A 13,519-nucleotide genomic window follows, 5' to 3' on the forward strand; every position below is an offset into this window, starting at 1 on the left:
TTTGTATTAAAAAATAAGCATTTTTATCAGTGGCCTCAAAACTTTTGACATCATTGTACTTCCTCCAGTTCATGCAAATACTGACGTCAAATTATGACATGCCCTCAAAATACTCATTCATTCACTGCATTTTTTATAGACCCAACCTGGAATGCTAATTCATCAAGCATTCTTTTGATTCATCATTGTATACACTTAAAAGTGAATATATTTCATCAGCCGTGTACATCTCTCAGGGTACCGCCATGTTCACTTTACATCATTCGCAACTATCAGTGTTTCCTTATGAGATTATAAATTGAAATTCTAACATCTGTGTAGTTCTGTTGCACGTTTCCAAGTACGACATTGAAAATTCAGACTTTATGAGTTGAATGGAATACAAGAAGACAACTCATCTCCTTGTTCTTTCAGTTCTTGAATACCTGGGCTTCTACTAAGGGGTTAGTTCACCCAAAAATGAAAATTCTCTCATTAATTGACCGTTCGAAAAGACCCACCCCCTTTAGTTACTGTTGCTATGTCGGTCCGACAAGCCATGCCGCTCTCATGCCACACATCATGTTCTCACGCAGTGAAAAATACACAGCGGAGCAAAGAGGAAATTGACAAGACAGAGGAGGTTACTTTGGTAACACTTTACTTGAAGGGGTGTGCATAAGACTGACATGACACCTTCATAATCATGACATGACACGTGTCATGAATATGAAGGAGGTTTTATGAATGTTTATGACAACTGTCATTAAGTGTCATTCGCTCAATTATGTCATTTTTAATGCAAAGATGACATTGTTTGAGATGTCCGAGTTATGACAACTTGACATAAACCAACATATCATAACCTGTCAGTGTCTTTGTCATGACAACTTGACATTATTTAGCTTTATGGGTTAACATCACATTAAACTGTCATGTGGTTGGTTTTGACATTGGCTGTCATGAGGCCATTATAATAGTGTCATGAATATGTATCTTGAGCTCAAGTACAGTGGTACAAATTGAACTTGTCATTAAAATGTCATTAAGTGACAATACTCTGACAAATAATTTTATAACAGCGTCATGACTATTTTTCATTTCATGTTTTTTTTGTTTTTGTTTTTTGTTTTTTTTAAGTTTCCACCAACAGAAGGTCAGATAATAGACAATTTCAAATTTCTTAAAAAGATGACACTGTTATAAAATAATGGTAACACTTTATTTTAGAGTCTTTTAACTAGTTGCTTATTACTATTAGCATTCATATGGCTAAAATATTGGCTATTTATTAGTACTTATAAAGCACATATTAATGCCTTATTCTGCATGATCTTATTCTACATTCTTAATCCTACTCAATACCTAAACTTAACAATTAACTATACTATAATTAACAGTAAATTAAGAGTTTATTGAGGGAAAAGTCATAGTTAATCGTTTATATATGTGTTCCCTATACTGAAGTGTTACCAAAATAATGTAATGTAATGTTAACCCATAAAGCTAAGTAGTTTTTTAAGTTTGATAATTAATCTGCTATGTCATGTTTATGACAGGTTATGATGTTTTGCTAATTTCAAGTTGTCATGACAAAGACACTGACAGGTTATGATGTATTGGTTTATGTAAAGTTGTCGTAACAAAGACATCTCAAACAATGTCATCTTTGCATTAAAAATGACATAATTGAGCGAATGACACTTAATGACAGTTGTCATAAACATGCATAAACCCTCCTTCATATTCATGACACGTGTCATGTCAAAATTATGAAGGTGTCATGTCAGTCTTATGCACACCCCTTCAAGTAAAGTGTTACCGTTACTTTTTATATGAAACAAAGTGTCAAATTTGGTCATTTTTAATTAAATATAAACAATAGATACCGTTTATTTTGCTCTTTAATGTGCCGTGACAGATTGCTGTAGTGCCTCGTTCCGATCATCTCTTCCTACTAGCTAATTTATAGTATCAAATAAATATAAGGAATGTTTCAACCGTGAAAAGACGTCAGTACATGCCATTATTCTACTAAAGGCTGGAACATACTACACAACTTTTGCCCCGATTTTTCTCCCGATTTACAGTCTGAACAAGTTGACTAGTTTCCAAAAATCAGAGCCAGATTGCAGATTTGAGCCAACAGATTCCATGGAAAATCGCGTAGTATAAGATGGTCACAGACTCCGATTTTCTTTAGCTTCAGACTTTGATTCCATCCAGTTGATCCATTTTAGAGCACATATCAGTGTATGATATGCATTGCTAATAAATGCAGCACACGGTACAGTCATATGTTGCCCAGACTATGGAAATCATGGGTAAGAAGTCACAAAGATCGAGAAAAAATGGAGACTACTGTACAAGATTGGGTAAAAAGGAAAAACGTACCATCATCCAGCTCACAAATCACAAGCTTGGTGCTTGATGAGTGATCACGTTGAGACACTATAATATACAACGGCTAAATGGAGCCACAAGCTTGCACATGACAATAAATAAATGTGAAATAAATGTTTGAGAAAATGCAATCTGCTTTTTGTTTAGTAATTGTTTGTGGCAGTTTCGTCACACAGTCGGGTTAATACCGCTCACGTTGCTCCCAGGTTGAAAAATACGGAAATTCTTTCTCATAAATACAGAAAAATCACTGAAGAATACTAAGTGGAGCTCCACCATGAAGGAAAAATTGCTTCAGTAAATCCATTCAGATTTTAAAATTCCAGCCTTAACTCCGCTGACTGCTTTGTGGGACAAAATGGTGGATTCGGCGTTATGATTGGTTAGATCGCCTGCCAATCAAACTCCCAGCGAACTGCGAAGGGTCACCTCAAGTCTTTCCAAACACGTAAGACTTTCGTTCATCTTCGGAAAACAAATACATGTTAGCAATTAACATTTTAAAAGCACTAAAAAATGTAATCTTTATAATTTTTTATTATTATTATTATGTAATATATATTATAGAACAAAATGGTCTCTTCATGTAATCTGACTCTTCAGGTAAAAGTCTCTTCAGGTAGCTAATATTAAATCTACACTACAAAACATAGCCTCTCTATCGCCATATGTGGTTGAAGCATAAAATTGCAAGGTACTTCATAGTAGCAAGTACTATAAAGGCCTCCATAGTTTGAAACAATTGAGTTCTGCAAGTATAAATCCCCATTTTCTCCACAGAGGAATTTATTGTTAATGATACCTTAAACCTCAAAAGACATACTGGTTGTCTAAAGATCTACTGGTTGTTACTTTAATCAGTCCATCAGCTACTTAGTATACTTTCAATTAGGGCTGCACAACGATTAATCGCGATTAATCGTTTGCAAAATAAAAGTCTGTGTTACGTAATATATGTGTGTGTTCTGTGTATAATAATTATGTATATATAAATACATGCACATACATGTATATATTTAAGAAAAAAATTATATTTACATATAAAATATTTATATTTATATGTAATATAAAATATATATAAATATGTATATTTATATATACATGAATATATTTATTTCTTAAATTTATACATGTATGTGCATGTATTTATATATACATAATTATTATACACAGAACACACACATATATTACGTAAACACAGACTTTTATTTTGCAAACGATTAATCGCGATTAATCGTTGTGCAGCCCTACTTTCAATATACTGTTTTAGCCTTTCTACTTCAAAATTTCTTGTTTGATTCAATGTGTTACTTGTTGTAATTATTTGTGAAATTTACTAGCAATTTCTGAATTGTTTCAAAGTAAGTCCCACACCAAATTTCTGGACATTTCATGAAGCCACCAAATCTAAATATAATATAATTATTGTAGGCTTACCATAGAGAATTGTGGTGAGGCAACAATAGAATGAAATTTTGTTTCCATATGGCACCTTATTTTACTCATAAATCGAGTAAATTGCCATCCTTAAAAATAACATTAGAAATCCTGAGGGAACCCATGACTTAAATACTAATTCTCTTCCAGGTTTTAGGACTACACACATTCTATTGAGTTAATGGTCTTTATCTCAGCATGTGTTTTTGCTGGTCCTAATTTACCGCAGCACTGCTTACTTACTGCCGTCTTCAGCATACAATTCCACTTTTAACTGTTGGTCATTCGAAATGTTTGCCTCCATTACACACACACACAGAGCTCAGCTCAGCAGCACTACATATTGTGTCTCTGGTATCCACTGCAACACTAATGGGAGTTTTTTGTCACTTGTGGCAGGGAGGCAAATAAAAAGTGTGTTCGACAAACTGGAACAATACCACACCATGGTACCACTACTGCTGGAAGGAACAGAGCAGCGCCCAATCAGCTGGCTCCGCTCCAGGGTAAGAAAGAGCACTGTATATTGTTGCTGCACTATTTTTCACATTTTTCCCTAAACCTCTAGAAAGTCATTTGCACTTCCATCATGATGTCTCGTTGCTGGTGTTTATTTATATTTTTATATGAGTTTTTGATTTGGAATAGCACTGGGTTGCATACACTCTTTTTAAATGAATAATATATTGAGTCCAGTGCAAGTTCACTTCAGTTCGAAATGGTATAACATTAGACTACGGTACAAATTAGTTCACAATGTATGACTCCCATAGTCAGTATCATTATTGAGCCACAGCCTTTTAGCTCTAAAAGGGTCATTTGTGAAAATGAGTGAAAGGCCTGACTGCCAAACGGCACCAGAGGCACAAAGGCTGAGTGATGAGGTGATGAATCTTGAAAACTGTTTTGGAGTACATTAGATTAGATTAACTGCCTGAAGCCGTGGCGACATTGTCGCAAAAAGTCACGTGGCCTCCGTCATTAAGGCTTAATTGATTCCAGTCTCCGCACTGAGTTACTCGAGCTCCAGTGAATATTACAGTCAAACGTCTTCCGTAGCTCAGAGCAATGTCTGATTCTGGCACATGGCACTTAGAAGCCATTTCACTGCCCATTTTGCAGTGAATTCACTTGTGCTCGGAGGCTTAGGCATCGGAAACTCGACACACAGAGCTTTTCATAACTGTCTGAAATGTTGGGAAGGTCTTTAATGCATTGCTAGGAAAAAGTTTTGTATGTCATGAAAATGCAGCGCTAGCGAACGGTTGGCTTTGCTTTGCTTTCCGAGGTGATTGCGATTAAACATTTGCAGGTGGAGATTGGGGTTGCATTGAGGGTAGCGTATTTCAGGCAGGAAATTCCGCTCGGAATAAAGGACCTGTCGGTCTGCGCCACGAGTGGCCCGACTGATGGCCCAAAGCCATATCAGTCCAGCTGGAGTAATAGAGGAAGATATGCTCTCTCAGCTGTTTAGTAAGAAAAGAAAAGTTATTCGGAAATATTTCAGGATCTGAGTGCACTCATGCATGATTCTGTTTTGCTCATGCAGCACTAAAATCAACTTGCAGAATAGAATACAGAAGACAAAAATACAGATGTACTGCAAAAACATGGAATTACCATACGGCCATGCCCAAAAAACAAATATATTGTCTCATATAGGCTAAGAAACGGTCCACCCTGATTTACCAAAGCATGCATTTTGGTAAATCGGATCACAAGTGAACGACACTAAATACAGGTGTAAACAGGATGTAAAACGTTTTGAGCTTGACTACTTCCAGGCCCTGTTTACACCTGGTATTAAGATGTGTTTTGATCGATCGGATCAAAAGTGGAAAACGCTAAATAAAGGTGTAAACGGGGTGTAAAATGTTTTGAGCTTGTCCACTTTCAACCACTTCCAAGGGTGGTCAAAAAAGCATCTGACTGTATTGCTTTCATAGTGTAGATGCTCATGTGGTCGAATGTGTTTGAACAGCCACAAAAGACCGTCTACTCTCCGCCTACTGACCTAATGCGTAAACATTATGGGAAGCGCGCTAGCCAGATAGGATTTAAACTTTGTCGGCTGAAGACCCAAGCTTGGTTTGAAGACGAAAAACGTACCAAGCACAATGTTCTCTCACCATTCCTGATTTCTAACATGCACTCATAGCGTTCGGTGTGGTTTTGTGGCTGTCAGAGCAGAAACGAAAGTATGACGGAAAAACATACTCTCCATACTCTCCGTATGTTTTTCCGTCATCTCCATGCGCGTTCATATGTGAATTGCTCGAGCTTATTTTGTCCATTAGATGGAAAGATTTGAACAAACCCATAGACCCTCCCCTTGAAGAAATCAGGACAGAAGTGGACCAAAGTGACAGATTGGTGATTTAAAAAATCAGGAATTTTGAGAGAACATTGTGCTTGGTAAATTTTTCGTCTTAAAACCAAACTTTGGTCTTTAGCCGACAAAGTTTAAATCCCATCTGGCTTGTGCTCTTCCCATAATATTTACGCATTAGGTCAGTAGGCGGAGAGTAGGTGGTCTTTTGTGGCTGTTCGTACACATTTGACCACATGATCGTTTACACTACGAAAGCAATCCAGTCAAATGCATATTCTACTACCTCTGGAAGTGGTTGAAAGTGGACAACCTCAAAATGTTTTAGACCCCGTTTACACCTATATTTAGCATCGTCTATTTGATCCGATCGACAAAAACGCATCTTAATACCAGGGGCCTCATGTATAAAACTTTGCAAAGATTTCATCCTAAAATTGTGCATACGCATAAAAGCCAGATTTTCCGTACGCACAAAAGTTTTCAGATTTTTAAAACCATGCGTACGCCATAACCTGTGCAAAATTCCCTTTATAAAACCCAGTCAGCGGAAGATTGTGCGTACATGAATCTCCACCCCGTCTCCTCCCCGAAATAACCATATATGGAGCTTACAACGCCCAGTTTTACTATGCATTATGTCATCTGCATAGCATTTCCACGCATATTTCCCACCATGTGATGCCATGTTTAACCGTAGCTACAAGACATTAGGAAAATATGATTATAAATGCCGTCACATTACATTGCAAAAAATCATTCACTATCCTTGTCTTGTTTTAGAAAATAAATAAATCAAACTTTTATAAAATACTGTTCAGTATATTTTCAGTGAAGTGTTATTCTCATTCTTTTCCACTGGCCAAATAGTATTTTTAATTTTTAAATCGAATTTATGCAATTTTGCCTATATTTTATGATGTTTATACATTTTTAATTGTAACAGATAGGCGGCCTTGTTTTGCATTGTAAATTATTGTATGACAAAACATTTTAAAAATAAAATGTACATATCTTACCGTTTACTTTAAAATCTATCCTACAAAGGCATTTTTCATAATATTGGGAAGATCATGAAATGGGTTATCTTTAGGCTACTGTCAGTCTGTGTACGACACCAGCAGCACACCTGCGTTCAGCAGAGGTTGTACAGTATTGTTTACAGTATCTACTCGTCCGACGATCACCTGGCGATTCCATCTGTGTCTGTCATTATGCCATAAGCTATCTGCTTAGACGAAGTGCACATCATTGATCATTATTCGCGTGAAAATATTTTCTCAGAACACGAGTTCTGCTATTTAGAACACAATTTAAAGCGGAATTATTATGCACCAAGCAATCCTCGCTATAGTTAAAAGTGCTAAAGAGGTTCTTTTCGTCGACTGAGAAACCAAAGACTGTTACTGAGTTTTTGAAATGAGCGCATGCGTAAGAACAACCCCCCTCCTTCGAAGGAACGCCTCCCAAAACTCGTAAACACTCGTATTGGAACACGACTGTTTACCACCGGCATTCGCTGTGTCGTGTTAGTGGATTCATTATGTCGGACTCACCGCAGGTGACTCATAATCTGCAGTTGTTACTCCTGTCTCCTGACAAAAACATCGCATGCGGCACCTGTGGAGTGTGGAAAGTTACTGGAGCACGCAGCCGCGCTCGTCTCTCACAAGGAACGTCACGGCAGTGATTGACAAGCCAGAGGGCCAATCGTTTACGCGCTGATCGCGTAAACGATTGGCTGATGTTTTTAAGGCCCTACCTCGTGCACAGATGATGTATATTAATATTATTCCTTTCAGTGCACCTAATAAATAGTCTTTTATCAGTTAGTAAAGACAGTTTCAAGTAATATTGCAAAAATGTATAAAACAAAAAAGTTTAAGTTTATTTTTTATAAATCTCGATATGTGCATGGAATATTGAGTATGCATTTTTCAGTGCCTTTTTGTGCGTATGCAACGTTTATACATCAGACCTCAGGTGTAAACAGGGCCCCTGAACATTTCTGGCCATACTGCTGACTTGTTTATCATCATTTATCAAGAATTGGTTCATGTTTAAATGATATTTGTGTGTACAACTCAGTTCTTATTCCTCATGTTTTTGAATGAGTCAAGTGAATGAAGATGCAGTGGCTGTACATAAACACACAAGCCTTGGCCCTGTGCAGTCCTTGACACATTATTATGTGCAAAATGACATTTCGAAGGCTTTCTTTTGGCTCTGTGGCTCTGTCTGGTGCACTGGATCAAATCCTGAGTCGGCTGTGTGTGTGTGTGTGTGTGTGTGTGTGTGTGTGTGTGTGTGTGTGTGTGTGTGTGTGTGTGTGTGTGTGTGTGTTTCAATAGAGAAGGTGCAGGGTTTAGAGTAAATTGGTTGAAACAGGAAAACAGGACATGAAGTGATTGTTTTGTTTTTCATTTATTTAGACACCTCCTGCTTCACTGCGCATCCTAATCCTAGCAGAAGGACAACAGCTGATTTTATCTGTGGAGAAGAACCAGTAAGTCTATCTCACAACACTCCTGACTCAAATTGCCACACACATGATAAGACAGTGTTTTTACAAAACCACATGCTCAACTGAATGCTGAATGCTTCTAAATTCTGATCCTGTCTGAGGTCTCAACAAAACAAAAAACATAAACTTAAAGGGTTAGTTTACGATGCAGCACTAGCCCTGAGTAGCTTATTGCTTTTATAAAACAGTTACTACACAATACAAATATTAAAGACAAAAATATGTATCAATGCAACTTTTATGAAGTAAACTTTCACTAAAGCCTTCCTTCCTTCCGGAAAAAAATGTGAACAGCAACAGAAGTTACATTATTATGCGTATATGGCAGCAAATACTGTCTTGTTGAGTGTGTCAGTAGTGAAGACTTTTACATTGAAAAGATTGAATTGTTGTGAACACGGAACAAGACACAACTGACAAATGCTTTGACTAGTGCTGTCAGTCATGGGAAAACCCCGTAACTGTTAAAAGGACAAGATAATACATCGGACATTTAAACAGATTTTTTTATTATGAATATAGGACTGACCTGAAGGAAAATGCTAAATCTGAATGCAGGTAATAAACTCGCTCACTCAATCTCTTTCTCACAATAATCTTCTACATAATACAGTAAGCTTCAATGAACAATATCAATTGAGAATATACAGTTTACATTGCTAAGTGTGGTTGCTAAAGGTGTTGTGTAGTGATACACCGAACCGTTGAAGTGGTCATAACCGTCTTTTATCGTGAATAAGGATCAGAATCAAGGACAGGAACTAACCATTTTTTATATAGGAATGTTACAAGTAGCACATATGGGGCCATAAATGAAATACCCAGTATATCTTATGGGTTTATTATAGGCATAAAATTACCCATTTAATGTTGTTCCTGCATATTTACATATAGTATATGCATAAATAATATATGTGTACATAAATAATAATCACTGTTTATTTTCCTTTGGGACATATGATATGTTCAGACATCCCTGGACACCATTCCCTGGAGTTTCTTTGTTGGTTCGTTCAGTCTGTCTGTCTTATCTATTGCTCTGTTCTCCCCATAAGGAAATAAATAAAAAAAAAAAAAAAATATATATATATATATATATATATATATAAAAATAGAGTGCCACATGTTACCTGCTGTATAAGGAGATATCCTGTATAAGGAGATATATATCCTTATCCTGTATATTATATTATATTAGATTATATTATATTATCTGTATATCATATATTACATTTCCTTATGGGGAGAACAGAGCAATAGATAAGACAGACAGACTGAATGAACCAACAAAGAAATTCCAGGGAATGGTGTCCAGGGATGTCTGATACACGCTGACCTTCTCTGTACATTAAGCTGAGTTCAACTCTTTCCCACAGCAAAAACACAAAACAAATGACATCACTCATCCAGACATATAACAGCACAACCCAGAGGACTGATTTCTCTGGAAGCACCATAAAGCTTTGTGTGCACATCATCACAGTAATCATAACCATCAAGATACCACCATAAAAAACATATTTGGATGGTTTTTGAAATCTGATGCAATTCCACTGTGTTTTATATGAGCCTTTTTACAAAGAAGTGTCAGTTCTTGAAAGCTTTCTTACACATGCAAAGTGATTCACTAAATATTAATGGCAGATGAACAAGTGGCGACACCTCAACAAATAAAACAGTCTGTGTGGATCTTTTCAAGATCCGAAGATCTCATTTATTCACTCGGCTGCATTTGACAAAAGAGTTTTGATAACCTAACCTCCTCCTGAACTCATTTCTGATTAATTCATTTGATAATCATTGTTGTTTTACCCTATGGATTTAATTTCTCCTCTCTGTATTCAGATCAGCAATTCAACACAGACTAAACAACAGCCTTGAACTCTGTTTAACTCACAATAAAATAGAAAACAATGCTGACTTTGATTGCTCATCCAAAGGATTTCCAAAATAAATGGCTTAGGACTATGTGCAGTGGCGATTGAGGCTTCAGAGCTGACTGTCAGAGACTCGATTTGAAGCAAACACTGTAACGCCAGAAGACTCTAATCAGCAGCTGCCCAGTGAAGTTGTAGCTTTGCTCCACTTAATTTGCCGAATTCTCTTAAGGGCCACGGTCCTCTCAAGACTGAGTGAAAACACTTACCAGAAATTAAGAAAAAGCCAGTCACAGTGAGAGCATGTGTAGTACAGTGTTTTAGGCGTCTTAACCCCAAATAATATAGCTGCTATATATATATATATATATATATATATATATATATATATATATATATATATATATATATATATATATATATATATATATATAAAATTTAATTAAAAAAAGGGAAAGCAGCATATTTTTTAATCAAAAATACAGTAAAAATGTCTTATTAGTATTAAGTATTATTGTGAAATATTAATACAATTTCAAATAAATGTTTTCTATTTTAATATATTTAAAAATGTAATTTATTCCTGTGATGCAAAGCTGAATTTTCAGCATCATTACTCCAGTCTTCAGTGTCACATGATCCTTCAGAAATCATTCTACTATGATAATTATTAATCAATGTTATTATTATCAATGTTGAAAATAGCTGTGCTGCTTAATATTTTGGTGGAAACCATACATTTTTTTCAGAATTTTTTTAAAAATAGAAAGTTCAAGAAAACAGAATTGATTTGAAATCTTTTGTAACAATGTCCTTAATGCTACTTTAATTAATAATATGCAGGTTTTGATGAATAAAAGTATTAATTTCTTTAAAATGTAATTGTCAAAATGTCAAAATTATGATTTTTTTTTTTAGGATTCATTATGATTCATTTTGATGATTTTCTTCTCAAATTATGATGTTTTCTTCTTCTAAGCAAATTATTTGATCACATTAAATGTGTTTCCAAGCATTCCAACCTAAGTCCCTTTCAATGAAAGTCTGTTCTCTCAGCGGCAGGCCCGCTGCCACAAGGGGGCAAACGGGGGCATTGCCCCCTCAGATCTGATTTGTGCCCCCTCAGTTTCAATTTGCACCCCCTTCACCCCCGATTTTATCCCTTTAATGCCAGACATGGACGTGCTTTTCATATTTCACAACTATTCTGTGTTTTCAACCACATAATGTTTATTTGAGGTTTCAGACATTTAAATAGACATTTAAATGAAGTACTAGGCTATATAAAAAATACATTTATAGATTCAGCAATTGCTTGGTGATGTCTGATCGCGCTCTGACAACGGCAGTGATGTCTCACACATATACTTCAATGAATGCTAGACATCACTGTCGTTGTCAGAGCGCAATCAGACCTCACGAATCGAGTGATGAATGCAGTTGGACATAGTGGTGTTTTAGAGGTAAAAAATGATATAAATACTGTTCGATTTCTCGCACAAACCGATCGTTTCGTGTCTTAGGACATCAATGTGCCGTCACGAGCCGCAGGGTTTAATTTGGATTCGTCTGTGCATGTTTATTGACTCTTATAAACTGTGTGACCATTGACTCGCATTATTTGACTGAGAGACGGCAACGGTTGATGTTAAAAATCATCAGTTGTGTTCTACTGAAGAAACAAAGACACCTACATCTTGGATGCTCTGGGGGTAAGCAGATAAACATCAAATTTTCATTTTTGGGTGAACTATCCCTTTAAGCGTTTTCCTCACATAGAAAACCATTATAAAGAAAACGTTTAACGTCGCTTAATGTAGCCTATAAGTGATATTAAAAGATAATTGGTTTAATAACAGTAAATTAAGCCACGTTAAGCTTTTTCACATTAAGCTTTTTCATATTAAGCGCTTTAGATTGTCCCGTCGTCGGGGGAATTTAAAATAATGCTCTAAAATAATGGTCACCTTAATATAGAGCGCCCATTGGCCACCTCCAGAATTATGAATGCTACATCAGTTTGTGTGTCCTGGCGCCAGCTCTGCTCGGCGAACATATTTGCAATGCCTCCGGGCAGCTATTTCAGGCATCCAAGACCAAGTCCTATCTATTTGAATGGGGGAATCCTGAAATCTCAAAAACTGCTTGGAAAACTCACAATTAATTGGCATATTTCAAACCACACTACATTTTGAAATTTTCTGTACATCTTGGTGTTTCCATTCAGCATTTTGGATTGATAAAAACTCAGCTAGTGAAGGCTTGATCATGAATTTGCACTAAATCCGACTAATAAACTATTACTGTATGTGACAGAAGGATGAATTCATTTTTGGAGCCGGTTCATTGAAATGCACCGTCCGAAACAAACTAATTCACCAAAATTAATTGGATTTCCCAGTGGTACTTGAGAGAGAGAGACATTCTGAGAGAATGCATTTGATTATTTTCCGCTGCTCTCTCGGTTGTTAGGCTGCATGAGCAATATGTGACATAAAAAACAACAATGTAGTGCTTGTAAAAATAGCTTGTTACTGGAAAAGCTGCACTATTTTGATGAGCTCTACTGTCACGCTACTGAAAATATTAGCTTGTAGCATTTAGTTAGCTGTCAGTCACTTTTTTCATTTGTTGGTTTTCTGTCTCTTTTAGACTGTAAATCTTGATAATGACGTTAGAGTCAACATCCTAGACACTGAATTGATGTAGGTCCACAGGACTTTGAATGAAGGAAGATTTAGAGCTTATTTTGGATGACACAAACAGCTGTTACTGAGGAAGAGACAGAGCGTGTGCCATTCAAAGGCTTCCTTTTATTCAGCCAAACAGGAAAGAGCATAGCCAAGCACACAAAACATGTCATTACTGTGACGACTGCAAACATTACCATAGAAACTTGGACTCGGTGTCCATGAATGGACAGGGAAGAGGGTTCTTGTTTTTGTGAGAATGGTATCATTGACTCTCTGC

The 13,519-nt window shown here is 36.4% G+C and overlaps 1 protein-coding gene across 2 annotated transcripts in view; it reads left to right on the forward strand.

The window, feature by feature from the left end:
- adam12b (ADAM metallopeptidase domain 12b) overlaps positions 1 to 13,519 on the forward strand; it is a 125,137-nt gene that overhangs the window by 16,175 nt on the left and 95,443 nt on the right. For both annotated transcript variants that reach the window (XM_048191792.1, XM_048191793.1), the window contains exons 2-3: positions 4,219 to 4,325; positions 8,581 to 8,654. In XM_048191792.1, the coding sequence (XP_048047749.1) occupies positions 4,219 to 4,325; positions 8,581 to 8,654 (181 nt within the window). The remainder of the gene's footprint in view (positions 1 to 4,218; positions 4,326 to 8,580; positions 8,655 to 13,519) is intronic.

Source organism: Megalobrama amblycephala, linkage group LG5 (assembly GCF_018812025.1).
Source record: "Megalobrama amblycephala isolate DHTTF-2021 linkage group LG5, ASM1881202v1, whole genome shotgun sequence".
Taxonomy (NCBI): domain Eukaryota; kingdom Metazoa; phylum Chordata; class Actinopteri; order Cypriniformes; family Xenocyprididae; genus Megalobrama; species Megalobrama amblycephala.